General features: G+C 49.3%; 1 protein-coding gene across 2 annotated transcripts in view; it reads left to right on the plus strand.

Moving 5' to 3' along the window:
- VASH2 (vasohibin 2) overlaps nucleotides 1–23,656 on the plus strand; it is a gene marked incomplete at its 3' end in the record, with an annotated part of 32,792 nt that overhangs the window by 3,259 nt on the left and 5,877 nt on the right. The window contains exons 2-6 of one of the 2 annotated variants that reach the window (XM_080615793.1): nucleotides 1,942–2,030; nucleotides 4,651–4,707; nucleotides 12,044–12,118; nucleotides 20,798–21,179; nucleotides 23,248–23,363. In XM_080615793.1, coding sequence (XP_080471919.1) covers nucleotides 1,942–2,030; nucleotides 4,651–4,707; nucleotides 12,044–12,118; nucleotides 20,798–21,179; nucleotides 23,248–23,363 — 719 coding nt within the window. The remainder of the gene's footprint in view (nucleotides 1–1,941; nucleotides 2,031–4,650; nucleotides 4,708–12,043; nucleotides 12,119–20,797; nucleotides 21,180–23,247; nucleotides 23,364–23,656) is intronic. The other variant, XM_080615794.1, reaches the window with a different exon arrangement.

The following is a 23,656-nucleotide window of genomic DNA, read 5'->3' on the forward strand; positions in this document are numbered from 1 at the left end:
TCCTATCGCTGCAGTCCCTGATGAAGAGTCCCTCTCCAGCATCCTTGTAGCCCCCTTCAGACACTGGAAGCTGCTCTGAGGTCTCCACGCAGCTTCTCTTCTCCAGGCTGAACAGCCCCAATGTTCTTTCCAAGCATGCTCCAGTGGCTGACACGATCATCCTCTGCCTTGGAGACAGGAAGCACCTCGCCTGGACGTCCAAACCTGACCCCTGCGGCAGGGGTGGCCCCTGTGGGTCACATCAAGGGCTGCGTCTGTCCCACAGCCGCGTGAGGGCAGGGGCCTCCATGTTATGCCCCCCCCCAGTGACACTGCAGCTCCAGGCCTCTTGCTGGCTGGGACTCCCGTTGCCTTGGAAGAATGGACTCCCATTACCTTTGAAGAAAAGGAATGTTTATATCAGAGCAGAAATTACTCCCTCTTGGAGGATTTGACAGGCTGGCTTCAATTCCCTCTTTCAGACTCTTGCTGGCCTACCTTAGTGCCAGGAGGGACAGGGCAATAATTCATCCAGACCAAAGGGGCCAGAAGGACCTTGTGGAACTGAGGAATTGCCTCTAATGGGAAGCTTCGGTGTGGAAATGGTGATGAAGAAGTGCTAAAGAGACTTGAGCAAGGCCTGTGGGCTGCGTGGCTCCCATGTAGTGCTGGGCATGGCGGCCACGAGCTGGGGGCTGCCCATCTGCTTGCCACTGAGAATACATTTCTGTGCATCAGTGATGTGGGAGTCTCTAGTTTGTGTTTTCCTCTTTCTGTGAGGTGTATTTGCTATTGATTGTAGTAACTAGCTACATGTAGTAAATGCTGGGTTTTGGTTGCCTCGGGATTACCGGTGCTTGCTCTCTGACAGCAAACACACAATCCCTCCATTGTAGTGGAGCCCCAGGGACCAGAGAGGAAAACCTGTGTGGTGGAGACAGCCCCATACTGCCTGAGCTTCCTTTTCTCACCTGTAATCACTGACTTGAAGTGTGTTTAGAACAGTGATACCTCCCTTTGATGCTCAAAGTGTTGTGAGGACATCGTGTCCCCACGCACCCTGCCCGCTTTCCTTTGGGCCTTGTGTCATGGCTGCCCACGTTCCAGGTTCCTGAATTCGGGTCTGCGTTAATGTTTAAATAAACTGCTTCCTTCACTACATCTGTAGGGATTGTCCTAACTTCTTTTTAGGCATACCACCTGCTTTAACATCTGCTGACCCCATGTTTTACAGTCTCGCCCCTAAAATTAAGGGGACTTGTGACAAAGCCGTGCAGCCTTCCTGCATGGTTACAGGCTCAGGAGCCACGTAGCTGTGGGGATTAAACCTGGGTTGAGGGCTTCTTACAGTGCTCAGGCACAAGCAGATGTCTGATGGGATTTGGGAAAAATCCCATTACGTTGCCAGTCTATATCTTTAAGTGTCTTAATATCATTAAATATCTGGGTCCCAGGCGGTGCTCTGGGTCCGACACGCTCCCTGCTCAGCACGCGTGCTGCTGGCACGGAGCAGATGGGGAATTATGCAGCCCGGGATCCTTGTCTGCTTTTATCTTTCTCTCGTGATCGAGGAAGCCAGGAATTAGACTTGAAAGGTTGTCCTGGGGGAGGGAGGACAGCAGAGCCAGTGCCTGGGACTCTGCTCATCCACATAGCCCTGTGCTAGAGGGGGGACATGGGAAGCATTGGCCTCCTGCGGTGGCTGGCCTGCCCGTGTAGGGTGGTGTTTGAGGGATGTGGTTGGGACCTGCCCTGGTCCCTCCACGGTGCAGGGATGGGGCTGGCTGTGATGCATGGGCAGCCCCTGTTGTCAGCAGGATGCTTGAGTTCACACGGGGTTTAAGCCATCTGTGCTGCTGCATTGCGTCGCACGAAGCACATGCCACTGCCCAAGTAAATCACTTACCTGCTCTGCGGGGAGCAGCTACTGTCTAACCTCTTTATCTTCTCTTTTGTGTCCAGCCCTCAGTGCCTCCGGTGCCAAACTACAAGCTCTCCATGTCAATCCCAGAATGGCTCCAGGCAATACAGACCTACATGAAGATGCTGCAGTATCCTTCTCCAGCATGCGGTCTCCAGAGATAAGGCTGGCTTGTGTCCGGCATGAATTAGCAGGGACTTTGCTGATCGTGAGAGCTTGGGGATCATTTAGGGGTGAAAGGATGCCTCAGGATTTGTGTTAGAACCTGAAGCAGTGAGCTTGTCACAGCCATTCTTTGGGAGATGTAATTAACTTTAAATGATGCTGAAGAATTTAACTGAAGTGACATTGGTGGGAGTAGAAATGCATTGTGAAGCTGGTTTATGAGGATGTTATGATCGGATCGTGATGCCTGGAAAAATAATGTGGCATCTTGTCGTAAAACAACTAAAGGAGAAGCGGTGTTGTGACAAACCCTTCCTGCCTCTGCCCTGGCAGCCCTTGCAGGCTCCCTGAGCACTGCCTGCATGCTGAGCTTGCAGGGAGTGTTTGTCGTTGGGGTCGGGGGCACAAGCCCTAACCATGAGGTGGGCAGGCTTGCCTGTGACACAGGAACTGACCAAAGCAATCCCCACTGCCCAGTGTCATGCTTTGCTTGGGGGCACATCAGAGATGTGTACATCTGTCTGCCCCATGCCTAAAACCTGACTGTTTTCATTGCTGACAGATAATATTGGAGGAGGCAGTTGCTGGCCTCTGGGCTGCTCCTCCCTCTGTTTTCACGGAATCATAGACTCAATCAGGTTGGAAAAGCCCTTTAAGCTCATCAAGTCCAACTGTTCCCCAGCACTGCCAAGGCCACCACTAACCCATGGCACTGAGGCCTCGTCTCCACGGGGTGTGAACACTTGCAGGGACGGTGACTGCAGCCCTGCCCTGGGCAGCCTGTTCCAATGCCTGAGCACCCTCTGCGGAAGGAATTGTTCCTCAGCTCCATCTAAACCTCCCCTAACACAGCTTGAGGCTGTTTCCTCTTGTCCTTGTTTCCCTTTTTTCTAAACTGCCATTTTATGTGTGTCCTTGGGTGGGGGGGAATCAGGGGGATGAGGAATGAATGTCAAGTCCTGGTAAGGATTAAGAAGGGATATGGGTGGCAGCTGGAAGAGCATCCAAAAATAGCAGCCTGCTGGGGAATAGTGGTTGGGATCAAGGCGACAGCAGGAGCTGGAGCCGCCACAGCTGCCTAGGGGGTGGTTTTGGAATCCTTCACTCTGCCACGTAGCAGGAGCAGGCGTTAGGCACGGGGTTTGCATCAGTGTTCAGAAGAGATTCAGAGTGGGCTGCAGAAATGGGGTCTGGGCTTCCTTTGAGGGCTAAAAGAAGCTGTATGCTTTGTTCAGTGTGCTCTGAAAGGACCTCATGAATTAGGGTTTGAAGGGAACGCCTCCTATCTGGAGAACTCTGAACTTTAATTGTAGTCACTTCAGAGCATCCTGGTGCGAGTTGGGGTTTTTATTTGGGCCATGGTTATACAGCGGCTGGGCTATTTATGCCTCACAGGGTACCCTTTGCCTCCATGAGGTCACCTGTTTCTGGCCTGGTATCACCACCACTATTTTACTGGTGGGGATATTCTTGTGGGGATGTTGGGAAATAGGCTGGGAACAGATTCACTGGAAAAATAACCTTGCAAAAGTGCCTGGGTGATGGGATTTTTATTTATTTGTAATTATATTTTTTTGTGGTGGAGATGTTGTTTTTGTCATATTTTTACTGGCCAAATCAGTTCCCTGATCTGATATACTTAAACAGGGAGAGTTCAGGTTAGATCTAAGGCAGAAGCTCCTCCCTGTGAGGGTGCTGAGGCGCTGGCACAGGGTGCCCAGAGAAGCTGTGGCTGCCCCATCCCTGGCAGTGTTCAAGGCCAGGTTGGACACAGGGGTTTGGCACAACCTGCTCTAGTGTGAGGTGTCCTTGCCTATGGCAGGGGTTGGAACTGGATGAGCTTTAAGGTCCCTTCCAACACAAACCATTCTGTAATTCTGTTACTACTTGAACAGCTCTGCTCAAGGAGCAGGGAAGGGGCTGGTTTTGGTGATGCTACACTGCATGGTAGCTTGCGCTCCTAGTCAAGTGGTGCTGAGGTTTGGTTCATGGGTGACTGCTGGCATCCTCTGTAATGAACTTTTCTCCTACGCTCGTAGTGTTAACTAATGTTCTTGAGTTGCACTTAGCTGGTTATTTCCATTTCGAGTGCACTGTATAGGCAATGATTTATAATTGCCAGGTGTAAATGGATGTGCCTGCTGTGCTTTTGGTTTACAGGTCATACATGAGCTGTGTGGCTGATGGAGTTATAAAATCTCACAAAGGAAATAGGTTCTTTCAGACTGTAAGTTATATTGATTGGTTTGAGTAGACTATGAAAGCTTTCTCTCACCTAAATGTGAGATTTTATGTTTCAAACTTGTAACCTAATATTTGGTGGGACCCTGAAATGCCAAATTTAAGTGTTGGCTCAGACAAACAACCTTTTTGCTTGACTCCACCTAATACCAGTTAATGTCATTTGAAAAGACAAGTGAATAATTGCTTTATTTTACATGTGAGTTTTTTGGTTCTTAGAGTCAATGTCTTTTGCTGCTTGTTTCATATTTCAGCAGGAAATCAGAACTGCAGCTCACCTTGTGAACATTGCTGTTTCATTGTTTGGCTGTTCAAGTTACTTTCCTTTAACAGACAAAATTCAGATACAATCACACAGGAACACAGTTCTTCGAGATTAGAAAAACCAGACCTCTAAGTGGGTAAGTGTCTCTGGTAGTGGTTTAGTGTCCGTGTCCCACCTCACTCCAGCTCATCACCTTGAGCATTTAAGCACTGTAGCACCATGGCATGAGAGGGCTGTCTCTTCCATGCCACAGCTCCTCTGGCAGGGCCAAACCCAGTTCTTGCTTGCTGGTGTTGGGCTGGCAGGGCTGGACTGTTTTTATGGAGGCTATGTAAGTCGTGATATTCTGATTGTGTTGTAATGCCCTTTGCTAATGGTAGGAAGGGATCAGCCATGTGAAATACTGCAGGAATTTTGACATCTTGGGTGCAGTCCTTTCCCCTGGAGAATCACAATGGATCATTTAAATAGTAGCATTGCTTAGAATCATAGAGTCATAGAATGGTTTGTGTTCGAAGAGACCTTAAAGCGCATCCAGTTCCAAGCCCTGCCATGGGCAGGCATACCTTCCACTAGAGCAGGTTGCTCCAAGCCCCTGTGTCCAACCTGGCCTTGAACACTGCCAGGGATGGGGCAGCCACAGCTTCTCTGGGCACCCTGTGCCAGCGCCTCAGCACCCTCACAGGAAGAGCTTCTGCCTAAGGGCTCATCTCAGTCTCCCCTCTGGCAGGTTAAAGCCATTCCCCTTGTCCTGTCCCTACAGGCCCTTGTCCAAAGCCCCTCTCCAGGTTTCCTGCAGCCCCTTTAGGCACTGGAGCTGCTCTAAGGTCTTCCCTTAAGGAGCCTTCTCTTCTCCAGGCTGACCCAGCCCAGCTCTCTCAGCCTGGCTCCAGAGCAGAGCTGCTCCAGCCCTCACAGCATCTCTGTGGCCTCCTCTGGACTTGCTCCAGTAGCTCCATGTTCTTATGCTGAGGACACCAGAACTGCACACAGTGCTGCAAGTGGGATCTCATGGGAGCAGAAGAGAGATAAGGATCCCCTCCCTCGACCTGCTGGAGATGCTCCTTTTGATGGAGCCCAGCACATGTGCGGTTTCTGGGCTCAAGTGTAGAAACTTGAGCTGGGGCTTGTTGAGCTTCTCAGCAGCCAACACCCCCAAGTCCTTTTCCTCATGGCTGCTCTCAATCCATTCTCTGCCCAGCCTGTGTTTGTGCTTAGATTGCCCTGACCCAGGTGCGGGATCTTGTACTTGGCCTTGTTGAACTTCATGAGGTTGTCATTGGCCACCTTTCAAGTGTGTCAAGGTCCCTGTGGATCCCATCCCTTCCCTGCTGTGTGTATCAAGCTCTCCTGAGCTGTCTGTCATTAATCTAATTGTCCCTCACTGTAAATTCCAGTTCCCAGCCCAGCTCTGTGCTTCAGGTTTCCATCTTGTTGGCAGCTGTCTTTCCCACTTCCCTTTCTCTGTGTCATGTTCACTGCACTGGTGGAGCTAGCTTACAAGAAATCTTGTGCCTTAAATGATAGATGGGTTTACAGAAGCTTAAACCAATTCCCGTTACTTTTTTCCAAGGAGGTGGAGGATGAACATGAATTGTGCTCAGCACTCACCACTTGAAAGGTCAGCATCCTCCTGGGCTGGATGAAAGCCTGGCTTCTGAGGACAGTACTCTTTCCTGGAAGGGAACCAGTATGGTACTCACAGCTGCAGATGTACGTGTGGCTTTAGATCCTCTCCCCAGTGGTGCTGTTTCCTCTGCCTGCCTGCCTCAGTGTTTGCTTGGGGACTCATGTTTTCTCTCCTTGTTCTGTTGCTGTTAGGACTTCTGTGAGTGACTTGGTATGTGGTGTCAGGAGTTCTGCAGAGTTAAGGAGAGTGTCTTGGGAAATGGTCTTACCCCTGTACCTGGTATATGCTGGACTCACACAGTGATACCTCCTAACACACTTGCTGCTCTGCTCCTTGACCTGATGGACAGGTGCTAGGAGCAATGGAGCTGTTAGGAGCATCTTAGCTGCCCAGATCCTGTTGTACTGCAGTGGGGCTTGAGCGTTTGCCTAAGTTTAAGAAGGGGAATAACACGTTGATTGCCTTGTTAAAGTTGAGGTGTCCCTGAAGGAAATCATAGAATCAACTGGGTTGGAAAAGCCCTTGAAGCTCATCCAGTCCAACCATTCCCCAGCACTGCCAAGGCTACCACTGACCCATGGCACTGAGGCCTCGTCTCCACGGTGTGTGAACACTTGCAGGGACGGTGACTGCAGCCCTGCCCTGGGCAGCCTGTTCCAATGCCTGAGCACCCTCTGCGGAAGGAATTGTTCCTCAGCTCCATCTAAACCTCCCCTGGTGCAGCTTGAGGCCGTTTTCTCATCCCATCGCTTGTTCCTTGGGAGCAGAGATCGACCCCACCTCACTACAACCTCTTGTCAGGGAGTTGTAGAGAGCAAGAAGGTCCCCCCTGAGGGATGTTATTCCTTCATGGGGCTGTGTGGCTCGTGTTCATACCAGCTGAGCATACCATCTCTTGCAGTTGTGCTTGGCAATTTGTTCTCCTGCTGCCAGGCCAGTTTTCATCAGAGCTGGAAAATCATCCACACCTGCAAGTGTGTTTTTCTGGGAGGGGTGTTCCACTTTGTAAGTAATATGCTTCCAGCGTGGTGACAACAAGTGCCTTGTGTGAGGTGACAAACGCTGCTCTGAGCAGCTTTCTGTGACGTGAAAGGCCTCGCTTGCTCCAAGACACAGTTTGTATTTGCAAATTAATCAGGCAAGATGCTGAGCGCCTCCAGTTGCTCTTAAAGCTGAGGCTGTTCCCAGAGCTGTGATTTATTGATATTAAACATATTGCTTATAATACAACAGCTAATGAAAGTATTGCAGGATCTTTGGCAGCCTCTTTTCAAGAGAGCAGTGGCCGGACACAAAGAAACTGAGCACTAGATGGAAATTGAATATTCATAAATCCATGCAAAAGTGTCTTAAAGCAGCTGGGGCATATTAATGAGTTTTTTTATTATGAAGCGAGGTCTGGATATTAGAGATTACTGTCACCATTGCTGTGATGCATGAGAAAATCGAAATGCTTGACTGTGCTTGCAAGGGAGAGTGTAAATTATCTATAGGAACTTACAACGTTAAGAGACATGGGCTTGCTTTAATTCAGTATTTACAATCTCTCTTAAAGAGAAGTCACTGTTAGCTATCAACCTGCTTCTAGGCTGCCAGACACCCTGTGGGTTTGTCTAGACTACAGATAATGCTTTTGAAAGTGTGAGGCTTGTGTTGGTGGTAGCAGTGTGAGTCAGGGTGATAGAGATGGGATCCTGCAAACTCTGTGTGGTGTTCCTGCTGTACTGGCAAACTGTGTCTGAAAGCATGTCTGTGTTTAACCTTGGCTGAGTTTGTTGTGTTTGCACAAACCCCAGATTTACAAGTGTAGCTACATCCACCATAGGAATGCTTTGCTAATAGAGAATACAGGTATCCTGTCCCAGGATGGTGTCCTTCACATTGGCTTAGTAATGCACCCTTTTGCAGTAGGTAGGTAAAGGGCACCCTGTGGAGTTCAGCTCCACATTTAAGTGTTTCAGACCCTGATAGGGCTGGTTTTCCTTTTCCCATACAGGATTCTGCTGGCAAAACCTGAATTACAGTACAAGTGGCTTGATAAAGAAATGGTACCTTTAATTGAAATGGGCATTCTTTAAAACTTCAAAGCTTAGATCATGTAAGAGCTTTAAGAGGAAAAGAAATGTATTTTACTAATGAGTGTGACTTCAATACCAACAAGCTTTCATTACTGGCTTTACAAGGAGCAATAAGCCCTCTGCAAGCTTCTGTTCTAGCATGCAGGCATGAACCGTAAGGAACAAATATCTTTGTCCCCCACAGAGTATCTGGGGAGGGTGTAGATAGATGCAGTGTTGTGCTTCTCCCTCCAGTGCCAGCTGATCAGTGGGACCTCTGAAACAAAACCTGATGTTTGGGGGTTTTGGGGAGCTGTAAGGTAGCTCAGAAGGTGCTCTGTGAAGATGGAGAGACATTCAGTGACTGCAGATATAACGGGCAATCAATTGTAATCAAAGAGTGTGATAGAAGCAGTCACGTGGGAACGATGCAACCAAAGAACAGTAAATGTGGGACAGAAAATAACCCTGTTTCAACACACCATGTTATTAAGGAACCCTAATGGGGCTGTAAAGAAAAATGGGCTCATACCATTTGCAGACAATAGACTGCAGAAAGCATTTGAACATCTGCTGCTCTCTCACACAGAGGAAGAACGTAACGGATATGGTGCAATGTTCAGCATGTGGGAGAAGTGCTTTTAACACTGAAACAATCAGGTTTTGAGAAGAATCATGAGAGCAGTAGGTGCTCTCCTGTTTAATCTCCTGTTGGTGCCTTTTCACTTCTCTCTTGCCTTCATTGGGAAGAATAAAACTGCCAGGAGCCTTAAAAAAACTTGGGAGAGGGGGATTTCATGGACCTCATGTGAGTGCAGGGCACTGAGGAAGGAGAAGTTTGTTGAAAATGTGATAGAGGATCTCACTAATAGGAATTTTATTGGAGTCTGTACACAGAGCCTTTCTGGTGAAGATAATGGACAACCTCTCCTGGTCATCTCTGAAGTGACTCCAGTGTGATGGGTGCCAGCTGGTGAGAGCCTCTAGGTTTGGGCATGCTTAAAAAGGTTTGAAGCTTTTTCTAACCTAGATATGAAATCGAGTGCCTTAGTGAAAAATCTGGGGGCCGAAGGAATTATGGTTCTGCAGATGCTGCCATTTGAAACAAGAGATCATCCTAGAGGGCAAAATGAACTCCTGGGGACCCCTCTTACTGCAGAAAGCAAGAAATACAGGTGGGCTCCTGAAAACACTGAAATACGTGTTGCGTAAGTAAGTCAATGGACAACAAAATGTCACCATCTGCCAAGGTTTAGATCGCAAGGGAGGAGCATGCAGCTACATTTGTTGGAGGCAGAAGTGTTCACTGTGGTCTGCAATAGAGCTCTGCCTGGCAGACTTCACACAGTGGTGTAAATGCCACAAAGAGGGAAGCTGTGAGATGCTGATTTTTGCCTGCAGCAGTCTCCTTTGAGTTACTGGAAGAGCTGGACTGTCCCATGCTTACTGGGGTCTGTGGAGAAGAGGGGTTTCGGGCTAGTTCCCAGCTACACAATCTCATATGACAGAAAGTACTGCATTAGCCATAGACATGGAATCTTTTTGGATAACTGGAAAGATTGAAGGAAAATCCCAGAAACAAACCCTGCTCAGACTTGATGCTGGGTGTTAATTCTTCTCTCTCTTCCCCTTCAGTCTTCATTCACAAGTTTAACCATGCAGACCTTCTGGTCATGATTACCAGCTGAGACAGAGAGGTAGGAGTGAAACAAAGGAGGGACAGGACAAATCAAAGAGTGCTTGTAAGGAGTTATTTTTGGGTGAGCTGGATGCTCTGTCATCTGTCCTAGATCAGCTCGAGAACTAACAAGCAACCTCCAAACCATTAATACTTCTGTCAGAGACTGTGGGGAGGATGCGTGCTCTTGTTGGAGACTGGGGAAGGCAAAGATACCACTCTTTAGAAAAAGGGAAAAGGTAAGTCTAGGGGCTTTCTGAGTTCATCTGCAGTTTCAGGGTAAGTGATAGGCATTGTGGATTTAATTTGGCACAGTTTGTTTCTGATATTTTCCTTCTGTGAGGATGTAACAGCTTTTTTTCAATCCAGGGAGAAGCTGTGAATGTGGTAATTCTTTGCTATAGTGTGGCTTTTGGCAGCCTCCAGATAAGTCCGGGTCCTTGAGTCTAAATAAAACTGTTGAACATAAGGACATAAAGCGGAAAGCAGCACTTAGAAGGTGGTACTTAAGCAATAGCTTACTCTTGCCTAGCAGAGTTTGTCAGTTGAGCTCTGCAATCTCCTGTGCCAACACCTCAGCACCTTCACAGGGAAGAACTTCTGCCTTAGATCTAACCTGAACTTCCCCTGTTTAAGTTTTCCTGGGCTGCTGCATCAAAAGCAGAGTGACCAGCAGGTTGAAGGAGGTGATCCTGCCCCTCTACTCTGCTCTGGTGGGACCCCACTTGCAGCACTGTGTGCAGTGCTGGTGTCCCCAACATAAGAAGGATGTGGAGCTGTTGGAGCATGTCCAGAGGAGGCCACAAGAATGATCAGGGGCTGGAGCACGTCCCCTATGAAGACAGGCTGAGAACATGGGGGCTGTTCAGCCTGGAGAAGGGAAGCTGCGTGGAGACCTCAGAGCAGCTTCCAGTGTCTGAAGGGGGCTACAAGGATGCTGGAGAGGGACTCTTGCATGTGATACTTCTCTGGATGAAAACAGGGCTTTGCAGTGGCTACTGCTGCGACCAGCACTGAGGAGCTGCTGTGGGGGGATGAAGGGCCCCCATTGTGCACCCTCTCTGGAGCTGCTCTGTGCTCCAGCAGTGGGGTCTCTGTGGCTAGTGGGGAGTGTGGAGGATGCAGGCTAGCACTAATCTGTCTCCTGTGCTGCAGGCAGAGTGTAAAGGCAGTTGTTTACAAATGAAAAGATAATTTCCGGCTTGGAAAAATGGGACACAGAATGGCTGTGACAGGCTGTAATAGCAGTGAAAGCTGTATTGCCATCTACACTCAGTGCGAGGCTTAAAATGCATGAAGTAGGTAAATTAGAAAGTGGGAAAAACAGATTTTAATGGTTTTGGATGCATATTTTCATCATTTTATCTAATACAAATATTTTTATCATTTAATGTGATGTTTCCTTAGAGTAGGGATCTGTTTACAAAGCTCCTCTCAGGGAAAAGATATGGTTAGGGAAGACTTCAAAATAGAAGTCGTCCTTTGCTTGGGTTTTTAGCTGTTTTTGTGTGTGTGTGTGATTGAATACTTTTTCAGTCTCCTTCCAGTATTTCTTTATACTCTGCAGGATTTTGGGATCGGGATGTCCTTGTGGAAGGGGATGGGATACCTGGTTGGTTGTTAGTCTGGCATGACAGTTTTCTCAGATGAGCTGAGATTAGGTTACTTGTTTCTTGTCACAGTGTTGTCCCTGTCACATAACTCTATTCTGAAGGCAGAGTCTGGATTGTAACTAAACCTTGTGTATTTGCAAGATCCTGGGCATGTGTAGTACCTCAGCAGGGCTTTGTGTTACAGTCTGCAGTGATGCTCATGGAGTGGCTGGGAGAGGCAGAGGGGACTGCATTCCTCCAACCCATCTTCAGGGACCACAAGGCACTGGGATGCCAAACACCCTTTTCTTTTAATACCTCTTTTTTTCAGTCACCCTACAGAAGTCAACGGCACTCTGGCAAGTTGCTGAAGAGGAGAATCAAGTTTACTTGCGCTTGCTGAGATAAGAACCTGTGTTCTTATCTCTGTGGCTCTCAGTGTATGAGAGGACCCCTTGATTCCCGCCAACAGCTGTAAATGGAAGAACTGAAAACTGTTTCTGTTTCTGTCCTAGGTTAATGGAGACAGCAAAAGAAATGACCAGGGAGTCTTTACCTATCAAATGCCTTGAAGCAGTTATTCTGGGGATGTATCCTTTCATACGCCTGTGACTTTTCCCACTGCAGTGCTGTTTAATGTATGTCCTTCCCAGATGGTGTTTGAGATGGCTGCAAGCCGAAGATGAGTGCCAGCAGCTCAGGGAACTGCTGTAGTACTGATCAACAAGTGGCCAAACTGGCTGGGCTTATTCGTAGGAGCTTGAATGCCCTGTGCCCAGCTCCCAAGTGTCATGTGCTGCCTGTGCCAACCTGGCCTTCTGCCCTGGTAATCTGTGTGATATCAGGATCTGACCCAAGGTGCCCAGATAAGTGTCTGTCTACACAATCCCTATTTTCTTTGTTAGTATTTTGCTGCTCGTTATTGTTGGAGTTTGGTAATACCTGAGGTACACAGGTTCTATCCTGTTTGTCTAGTGTTTACACAGCAAAGTCATGTTAGTTTTTGTCTCTCAGCCCTGTGCTTTGTGCAGAAACGTGTATTATCACAGATTGGTTTGGGTTGGAAAGGACCTTAAAGCTCATCCAGTTCCAACCCCGTGCCACTAGAGCAGGTTGCTCCGAGCCCTTGTGTCCAACCTGGCCTTGAACACTGCCAGGGATGGGGCAGCCACAGCTTCTCTGGGCACCCTGTGCCAGCGCCTCAGCACCCTCACAGGGAAGAGCTTCTGCCTTAGATCTAACTTAAATCCATCCTCTTCTAGTTTAAAGGCATTCAGTTAAACATTTAAGCTTTACCTTAATGTAATGCTTGCTTCCTATTCAGTCTCAGAAAAAAAAAACAAAGAATATTTTCATTTAGAGACTGACTTGCTTCCTGACCCATTTGTGCTGTCACTGATAAATCAACCTGCACCACCCTAAAGCTCTACAGGAGGGCAAGGCAGGGTTCCAGGAATAATTGTATGCTGGATATGTCTTACCACAACTGATTCAGTTTGATTTAAACCAAAAAACAGCCCAAAATAAACGCCAAAGCAAATCAGCTTCTGGCATGTCCTTGTGGTGTTTTGCTTGCTGCTGCTGCCCCCTCTTGTGGGTGAAAGACCTGGCAGAGCCTCACAGGTAGTGTCCAGTGTGGATTCAATCATAGAATCACAGAATGGCTTGGGCTGGAAAGGACCTTAAGATCATCCAGTTCCAACCCTGCCATGTGGAGGGACACCTTACACCAAACCATGTCACCCAAGGCTCTGTCCAACCTGGCCTTGAACACTGTCAGGGACTGATTTCATGAGAAGGTTCATGAGGAGTGGCTGCTGTGGGTGGGAAGGGGACCTGGGCTAAGCAAGAGTGTCCTGTCTGAGACTTGGGGCCACATGTAGTCCCTGCTGCACTAGGAGGTTTGTGGGGTGCACTGGGTGCTGCTTGTGGCTGTGCTCAGCTCCCCAGTACACCAGGGGTAAGCTTTAGGTCTGAGTCTGCAAGGTGGCTTTGGCTGGCAGGGTCTGCATGCAGCTACAGGGGTGTGGGTCCTGGGGCTTGCCTCAGCAAGAGACTTAAACCAATGCCTTGCCAGAAACAGGAATGATGTCAGTGGATGTGTGGTGCTCACACTTGTGTCAGGGCTGTTTCCCAAACTATTTGGGGGCGGAAGGGATGGAGGAAATAATCCCTGGATAGAGTTGATGCTGCTCTGCATGCAGTGTGGCTTCTGATGCTGTATTTCTATCAATGGACTGGTTATTCCACATACCACATGAGCAGAGGGTGATTAGTGGTGTACAGGTGAAAGTATTCTTGCTGATCTAAAAGTTTTGACTCTTATATCTTCATTTGGAAAGAGGGATTTGTTCAGCTTGCCTCAAACCTGACTTTTGTTCATTTTTTTGAGGGGAAGAACAGTAATTGAAAGTTATGGTTTATGCTCTTTGGTGTCATCTGGAGTTTCTTCAGACTTTCGGGATTTGGATGAATCTGTCTCTAGGGGCTAAAAGTGGTTTGTTTGGTTTGTAAATTGAGAAGGCTTAGACCTGTCCCATACCTTTCCCTGCCTGTCTTCCTGTGACTTATACTTGCTGTCTCCTGTGTGAGAACAGGGGCTATCTGCTGGGGTGCTGGTTCAGTAACAGATGTGTGGAAGTTTAAAAGACCTATGCAGTATAAAACCTAAGTATTGTGCTTGAGGTTTAAGTACACAGAGCGTAGCAGTGGTAACTGGACGTGCCTTCTGAATACATATGCTTTGGAAGGGATTGGTTTGAAGCCTGTGCAGAACATCCTGGTGTTCCCATATGGGAAGGCATCTTTGTAACTTCCCATGGGGAAGTTTGCTGATTTTTCTCAAGCTGTGAGATTCTGATCTCCAACATTGCCCTCTGGATGCGGGCATGGTGAGGCCAGCACTGTGGCTTGCTTCCCAAGCTCAGGCAGTGCCAGATGAGAGATGCGCTTACCATCTCCTGAGTGTCAAACCAATGTCTTCACATACGCCTGAGCTGAGCATCCCTGTGTGCATGTATGTTAACCTCTGGTTCCCTTCTCCCTCCCTGGAAATAAGGTGCTGCTCGTAATCTGTATGCTGGCAGGCTTTGCTGTGTTGCTTGGTTACTGGAAAGAGCACAGCCCGAAACAGCAGACCCTTGGTGTGAGCCTTCATTCACAGGCTGACTGGTGCAGAGCAGCTTAGCAAGATGTCATTTTAATTGAGCTGCTTGCTGGCTCGTGCAATTGCCTTTTACTAAGTGACTTCTTATAGAATGCCTCTGTAATCCCTCTTGGTGCAGAATTAAGGTTTGCATAATTGCCTTTGCACTAGATCTTAAAGATTTTTATACGGCAATGACTTAAACTACCTGGAGCACCCCATCTGCACACACCAAGGAAGCAGCTGAATGAGATGACTGAAAGCTGGTACAGATCTTGCAGTGTTATTTTGCAGTAGTTTGCTCTGTGTAGCTGTCTGAACCAGCTTGATGTGTGCCTGGTGTCAGTGCCTGACCCGAGGCAATCCTGCTGTCCTCCCTAGGGCATTTCCCAGTTCAGTTGTAAATCAGCTGAGCAATGGTGCGTTCAGCCCATTCTTTCTGAGCAAGGATCCAAAGGACTTGTGCTCAGGAAAGGCAATAGTGAACCAAAACGTGCCAAGGGAATTTTTTCCATGTTCTATTCATTTCATTAAAACGGGGAGAGCAAAATAGCAGAGGGGAGAGGGAAGTGTCACAATGCATCCATCTTTAAGGAGTTTCACAGAGCGTGTCTGTGTTGGGTGAACACAACTCACTCCTGTTGCCTTCAGCATGCTTCTCCCAGTTCATACGAGGTACTGTAGTGTATTAGACCTCCCCCATCCAATAATATCATTAAATGAGGCAGAGAAGTGCCGCAGGACAGAGAAGTTATTTAATAGGTTCTGCACTATCTCTTCTGAGCATTTAATCGGAGGATGATGTTTATCACCACTGGAGACCTGGGCCCATCCTGCTCCTCCTGCCTAGCAGGTACATTTCTAGGCTCAGCACTAGTGTTTACAGTAAAGAGGAGAGTTTCTTGCAGTCATTGCAGGATACTGATGGTCCCCACAGTGCCCCTCTGCCTCCTGCAGGCTTGTCCACAGCTTGAGCCACTCGCTAGCTGCAATACTGGCAAGGAGGGTCTTGCTGAATATCTACAACCCCTCTGGTAGCTGGGAGGAGCTGGTGTGTTTCAAGCTGCTGTGAGCTCTGCAGGGCCTGGCCGCACTGTCTTACCTGTCTTACCTTTGGGCTTTTCTATGGGGCTCTGAGGAGGAGGGTCTGCCCATGTCTCCGGCCCCTGGGGGTCCCTGTGGCTCTGGGTCCCTCTTGGTGCTACAGGTATGGCTATCCTCACCAATGCTAGCACATCCCTTGCTACCTGTAGGCTTGGCCAAGGTACCAGATTTCTTTCCCCCAGCTAAACTGTTGAAGCTATTGTAGGCACAGATGGGCTGAGGTCCTTGCAGTGTGTCCCTTGCCTCCTGATCAGCTGCTGCTGTTCCTAGTGGTGGTGAGAAAGCTGCTGGTGCAAGTTACCTGGGCTCACTAGCCATGGGGAGCCAGAGGCTGTCTGGTGGGTGCTGTCAGCTGCTAAGACCTATTGCCAGGACTGTTTGAAGCCTGGAGCCACACAGCTGCTGCATGGAAAGATCCTCCTCTGATTATTTATTAATAAGAGAAAACAAAGGCAGGAGAGGACACTTGTTCTAAAAGTTGCTGCTGGCAAATAAACAAGGTGAAGGGCTTCAGGTCTCTCTTGGCTGGGAACTGCTCTGTGCTCTGCAGGGAGGGCAGCTGTGTAGGGAAAGGTATGCACTGTGGGAGGAAGATGCTGAGACTTCTTTGTGGGATCTTTTTGATTTTAGAGCTCAGCCGGAGACGGAGAATTAAAAACCCTCAACCGCACACCACAGAAGGGCATTGGTTGAGTCATTGTGTGAGTGTGCAGGTTTAAAGAAAACCCATCCAGATCGTAGACTCACAGAATGATTTGAGTTTGAAAGTACCTTAAGATCTTCCAGCCCTCTGCCCCAGGCAGGGACACCTTCCACTAGAGCAGGTTGCTCCAAGCCCCTGTGTCCAACCTGGCCTTGAACACTGCCAGGGATGGGGCAGCCACAGCTTCTCTTGGCACCCTGTGCCAGCGCCTCAGCACCCTCACAGGGAAGAACTTCTGGCTTATATCAGATTTAAATCTCCAAGTCTTGCTTGTATTTGTATCTGGGATCTGAATGTCTCCCAGGTATTCAGGCTAGGTTGTGCATGGGCCTGGGTGCTGAAGGCAACTGTGAGAAGTTCAGCCTGTGGCTCAGAGGATGCTTGTGTCGACTTGCAGGTCTGTAGGAGCTGCATGCTGATGTGGGAAGTGTGTCCCTTTCTGCAGGCTGTCAGCAATACGGGTGGGCTCAAGAAAGCCGCCTTGTTAATAGAGCCATGCGAGTTCACCAAATGGCCTGCTACCCCTAAACATATTGTATGTTTTGGGCCCAGTTCTTCTCACACTCCTTTGGCCTGAACCTGTCACTTTCAAAATCAGTCTCCTAGGGTTAAGAGGGCAGAATTCACTGCCCTGGTTGGCATGTGTTAATGTCTCTGTGTGGTGAGAGAAATTGAGGTTGAAGGGCTAGTATGAGCCTGCAGAAGAGCAGGGTTTAGAATCCGCAAGGGATGGGGACATGCTGTACCAGCCCATTCCAGAGAGACCCTGGTGGAGCTCCAGGTATTGTCCTTGTGTGTTTCCTGGATGTGTGGGAAGAGGAGGGATACCAGGGCAAGAGGTGGCCAGCCAGAAGATTGGTGTCCCTCTTGTGTGATCTCCAAGCATCTCTCAGTGCTGTTTTTCTGCTGCTTTGATGTACGTGAAGACCCAGGATCAGGAGGCCACAGAGCTTTTGTTGCAGCTGCTTTTGCCCTCTCCTGCTCTGTGCTGCTTCTCTATTGTGGCATGTAATTTACTCCCTGACTCTCCATCCTGCAGTCAGAGTCCCAGCTCAAAAGTGTGATTACAGCTGCGGCGTTACTGTGTCGTTGCCTTTTGTTTGCCACAATACAGCTCTCCTTGGGCAGAGCAGAAAGGAGAAGAAATAATAATGATGCATGGATGGAGAGGAAGATCTGACATGCCTTTCCAGCCCATTTGCTGTGTATTTCATCTCGGGTGGGGACTCTCATTAACTAGTCACTCAGCAGAAGCAACCTGTACCTAAAGGTTAATTTCCACAGCGGTTGTTGCTGGGTTATTTGATATTGGGCAATGTCTGCCCTCAAAAGATTCTTTTACTCCTACTTAGTATTTAATGAGATTAAATTGCAACTTCTCCGAGACCTCGTGGCAGATGTGTGTATGTGTGGCAGGTGGCCACCAAAGCTTTGTGTGTGGACTTAATAGAAAGGCACTTGGGGAGCAGAGAGAAAACCCTTTCATAATGAGGGAGAAAAATAGTGGTGATGTTTGAAAGCTTCGTAGGTGTTAATAAAAGACACTGCTTTTTCAGTTACACAGAATGATAAATACAATGGGATTCTGCAAGAAGCTGTCTGTAGGACACAAATTATTGTAACTTGACTTTGATGTACACGGGATGGTCCTTTTAAGCCCTGGAGCAAGGTGACCTTTTAAATGGGGTGACTGTGGGCTGAGTTTTCCAGTTGATATAATGGTGCTGGGCCCCATTCTGACCTTGCAGTGTATTTATTACCTTTAATTCCACTGGTGGGTTTTTCTGGGAGAAGCTAGTCCTAATGCAGCAGTGACCCAGCAAGACCACCGAGGGCAACAGAGCTACTTCTGTGTCAGTGTAGTTGATATAGACCCCCCATACAAAGACAGGCTGAGAACACTGAGGCTGTTCAGCCTGGAGAAGAGAAGCTGCATGGAGACCTCAGAGCAGCTTCCAGTGTCTGAAGGGGGCTACAAGGATGCTGGAGAGGGACTCTTCATCAGGGACTGCAGCGATAGGACAAGGGGTGATGGGTTCAGACTGAAAGAGGGCAAGTTCAGGTTAGATCTAAGGCAGAAGCTCTTCCCTGTGAGGATGCCCAGAGAAGCTGTGGCTGCCCCATCCCTGGCAGTGTTCAAGGCCAGGTTGGTCGGGGCTGAGAGCAACCTGCTCTAGTGGAAGGTGTCCCTGCCCATGGGGAAGGGGTTGGAACTGGATGAGCTTTAAGGTCCTTTCCAACAGAAACCAGTGATTCTGTATAGGGGTGAGGTTTGACAGTTGCTGCAGGGTGTTTGTGTTTGATGTGGTGAGGCAGCAGATGGGCAGAGGTGGGCATACGTGGCCGTGGCTGGGCAAGGAGCTGTGTGCATGTGTGGAGGTCTGCACTCTGCTCTTCACGCTTGTCCAGACTTACTGCCATATAGGTAGTGAAGTGCAGCAGGGGCTGGGTTCATAGCGTTGTCCATTCCTGTATCCTCTAATACATTTTCTCCTGACTGCTAAAGCTGATGACATGTAGCACTGAGCACAATGAAATATGTTTGACGTTGAGCTGGAAAGCTTCCCTGTGGCTGTTCTGAAAGATTATTTTTGTCTTGCGCTTTTGGGATTTTTGTGCAGAGGTTTTAACTCCTTGACCTTAGAGTCTGGGCAGCTCGTGAATCTCTTTGTGTTCACCTGGAGGGCCAAAGTTTGAATATGTGAAATTCAACAAGTGTGAGGTGGGTGAAAATGTGTTAGAGACAGATGAGAACACTGGCTGCTTTTCCTGCATCCCTGTAGAGAGAAGAGGTGAACTGCAGGATGCGGGTGGTGGGTCAGCACCCCAGGGAGCTGCAGTGCTGGTGAGGTGGGGTGTCAGGCTGGGCAACTGGAACCAAGCCCAAGTTGTGCTTTAGTGTATTGGTGCAAAGGCTTTTTGTTTTCTCAGCTTCCCAGCAGCTGTCTGGCAGCCGTGCTGTGCAGGCAGAGGGGAAGGCTGGCTGCGCTAACGTCCCAGGGCACCTCAGCTGTGCGGTGGCTCTTGTTCCACTGCTGTTAAAGACCATCTTTTTGAGCACAGGGTAGGGGGAGGAGGGGGGGTGGTCCTCAGAGCAGGACCCTCATCTGGGCTGGTTCCTGCAGCTCCAGCAGGAACTGACCCCACTCTGTTCTTCAGGGATCCTGGTGACATGGTGTAGTGTGAGGTGTCCCTGCCCATGGCAGGGGGTTGGAACTAAACCTTAATGTCCTTTCCAACCCAAACCATTCTATGATGCTACGCAGGCAGTGCTGCCCCTCCAGCCAGTGTATTTCATAGTGGCACCACCCTGACCAGCTGCCATGACTGTGTCTGCCTCTGGGGTTAAAGCAGGTACCTCTGGCCGGGGTAACCCCAGGCTGGAGCATCCCTCCTCCATTCCGTTGGCTGCAGGGAAAGGACACCCGCTATCCCAGGGGCTGGTGCCAGCACATGGAGCCGGGGTGGACATCAGCTGTCCAGGGCTTAGCAGCAGGGAGCTGCATGCAGCATAAGCACTGATGCCTTTAAACCCCCGTGCTTAAGGTTTCTCCTCCCCCTGGTACAGGCCAGCAACTTCTTAAGGAGATGCCTCAGGCCCGCGTGTAGCTCCCCGCTGAGGTCACCTACTACACTGTGATGGAGCTTGGCCCCGGCCTCTGCACTTGGTCCATTTGGAAAGGCCAGGCAGTGATTTGCTCTGTAAAAGCACTTGGTCCTGACCATGTCTCTGTGCTTATGTAATGAATTATCTGCCTGGGAGCTTCACTTTATTTGTTTCAACCCGACGTTACAAGGGCAACGTGCAAAAACACTCTTGTATGAGGAGTGGCCATGCTGAGGGCCTGTTAATGATGTAAAGGCTGACTCGCCCTGGGTAAGAATACATTCAGAGTCTTTCGTGCTGGTTGAAGATGTGGGAAAATAAGGTGACTGGTATCAAGCTCCAGCATGAAATGAAGGGCAATGCTCTTCCCTTTTGGGGCCATGGGATTTTGATGTTGGGATCAAATGGGAAAGTTCCCACAGAGCTGAGGAGGATGGTCTCTCTCCTGCCTTGCTGACCCCAGCACTTGTGTTTTTTCCTTCTCCCCCCCAGGCATGGTTAAGAGTCAGTCCCTTCGCTGCCTGAACCATTGCATCTTATTCTCCAAGCAGGGTTTTGGCATCATTGGCTGTTTCTGGGGCACAGTAACAATAAAATTGTGTCTGCAAGACAACTTTTGCCCTGGCACTTAAATAAAAGCTGCTAAAGATGTCTAGAGATGTAACTGTGTGTGCTCCTTCCTGTTGTTGCCTTGACGCAGTGCACACCAGCTACTTAACCAACGGGCAGCCGTCTGTGGAACGATTCCCCATCAGCTTTAAAACCCACTTCTCAGGGAACTATTTTCATCACGTGGTGCTCGGGATTTACTGCAACGGCCGGTACGGCTCGCTGGGCATGAGCAGGCGATCAGACCTGATGGACAAACCTCTGATTTACCGGACTCTGAGCGACCTCATCTTTGAGTTTGAAGACTCCTATAAAAAGTACTTGCATTCGGTCAAAAAGGTGAAAATCGGGTTATACGTCCCGCATGAGCCGCACAGCTTCCAGCCCATCGAGTGGAAACAGCTCGTCCTCAACGTGTCCAAAATGACGCGCACGGAAGTCAGGAAGGAGCTGGAGAAGTTTGCCAGGGATATGAGGATGAAGGTAGGTTTGTGCACCTTGTCCCAGCCTGCACAGATTGGTTTTGCTCCATGTCAGCAGGCTGACCGCAACCTGAGATAAAGGTGGTATCAGGTGGGCTGTGGGTTTGCTTAGATCTGTCTTATAGAATCCCAGAATGGTTTGGGTTGGAAATGACCTTAAGATCATACAGTTCCAACCCCCTGCCATGGGCAGGGATGCCTCACAGTAGAGCAGGTTGCTCCAAGCCCCGACCAACCTGGCCTTGAACACTGCCAGGGATGGGGCAGCCACAGTTTCTCTGGGCACCCTGTGCCAGCGCCTCAGCACCCTCACAGGGAAGAGCTTCTGCCTTAGATCTAACCTGAACTTGCCCTGTTTCAGTTTGAACCCATCACCCCTTGTCCCGTCACTACAGTCCCTGATGAAGAGTCCCTCTCAGCATCCTTGGTGGAGTGGCCTTAGTGATTCTCCCACCAGGGTTTAGCACATTTTCAAGCTTCTATAGCTATTTGTTAGTTCAAGGATCTCCCCTTCAGCCTGGGAAACACTTGAACCCATTGTTGTCCCTGGCCATCAAGGTGTTGCCCAGTTTGCTTTTCTCACTGACTCCAAAACCATGGCTGGAGCTGGTGGGATGGGTGGCCTGGTTTCATGTAGGGATCTCTGCTCTTTACACCTAAGCTGCAAGGGGTGCTGTGGCACAGGCGTATTGGTGGTTGCTTCTCCTTGCAGGGCGTGCTGATGGGCTGCACTGCCTGATGTCCACCACCACAGTTAAATCACAAAGCAGGTTACATGGGAATGGTGAGAAAAGCGAGTCTCTCACAGGCTGGTTGGTCAGACTGAAGAGCCCAGAGGGAAATGACAGGGACACAGGGCAGGCTGCCAGAGGGATTGGCTGTCCTTGAGGATGAGGGGTGTCCCTGACCATGCTGGCATGGATGAGGAGCTGGTTGTGGCCATGCTGAAGGGGATTCGGTGCCTTTCCAGCCTGCTGCTGGCAGCGGGAGCAGAGCAGGTGTGTTGCTAAGTATGGGACTGGCTCTCGTGGAGAGGTATGTGCCATCGTGTCCAAGTTATTCCGGGTTCCCAGCCCCTGCTCTCCTGAGGAATGGCTCTGACGTAGCAGCCCTCTGTCTTTCTGGCTCAGGCCCCCTCGCCCTGACCTTGTGATGAGCATCACCAGTGGCATCATCCCTACGTTCTGCTGCCACCTCTCCTGAGGGCCAGCTTGTACCATGCTGTCACCTTAAGCACATGTGCTTGATTACAGACATAATGAAGGAGGGTTTTTTTCCACTCTTTCATGCACTTTTAATACCATTTAGAGAGCAAACAGCTGAAGCAGGCTCAAGTTGAAGTCCATACGGGCAGATGAGCTGCTGAACTTAGTACTTGCTTTTGACAGCGTGTGCTGAGCTGTGACACTGGGCACAGTCCCTGTAAGTGCCTCAAGACTAGGACCACAACCCTGAACCGTTGAAGACCTTGTATCTGACTCTTCCCTTGAGTTCATTCAGAATTTGAGCTGCTTCCATTGTGAAGGGCTGACTTTGGAGGATCAGGTCTTAAAACCAGCCTGGAGTATGAGTGTGGTGCTGATGGCCTTCTGAGGCTGCAGGGTATGGGGGATGCAGGCAAGTTGCAGACATAGTGAAAAGTCTCACTGTTACAGATTGCTCAGCTGCCAGCCTGGGAGATGATCACCTCTGTGTGTGGAGAGGAAAGCTGGAGAGGGTGATTTGGCTACATGAGTTCCCTTCAGCTGAGACTCAAAGCCATTTTTCTTATGCCTTGCGGTCTCCAGCTCTGAAGAAAGCTGTGTTTGAGAGCTTTTTATTCAGTATTTAGCTGAAAACTGAACTGGTGACACCAACTGATTTTTACAGGAGGCTTCTGAACAGCTATCACATGATAACAGCTTTGGGTTCCTCTCAACCTGGGCAGGGTTTGACGGAGCCCCAAGGGACTGAAGGCTCTTTGTGTGCCGTTCCCGCCACTGTATGAGGCCCTTTATACTTATTTTTTATTTTCAGTGAATCATGGCCTTTATTGAATGCTTCTTCCTTCCCTCCCCCATCTCTTGCAGATCCTGAAACCCTCAAGTGCCCATTCTCCAATGAAAGAGAGATCACGGGGTAAGTCGTTGTCCCCACGCCGAAGGCAAGCCAGCCCTCAGAGACGGGCCTGCAGGAGAGACAAGTCGTGAGTATCCCACTGCCGTCACTGATGGCCAGGAATGGAGGGTCATGGCCTATTATTTTGCTGTACAAAACCTGATTGTGCTCACTGGCACGTGGCAGGTGTCTTGGTCACCAGGGAGGCTCCAGAAGCTGCTGATAGTGCTGGTGAGAAATAGGGGCTGTTCAGCCTGGAGCAGAGAAGCTGCGGTGGAGACCTCAGAGCAGCTTCCAGTGTCTGAAGGGAGGGGGTACAAGGATGCTGGAGAGGAACTCTTCATCAGGGACTGTAGCGACAGGACAAGGGGTGATGGGTTC

Source organism: Psittacula echo, assembly GCF_963264785.1.
Source record: "Psittacula echo genome assembly, chromosome: 4".
Classification (NCBI taxonomy): Eukaryota; Metazoa; Chordata; class Aves; order Psittaciformes; family Psittacidae; genus Psittacula; species Psittacula echo.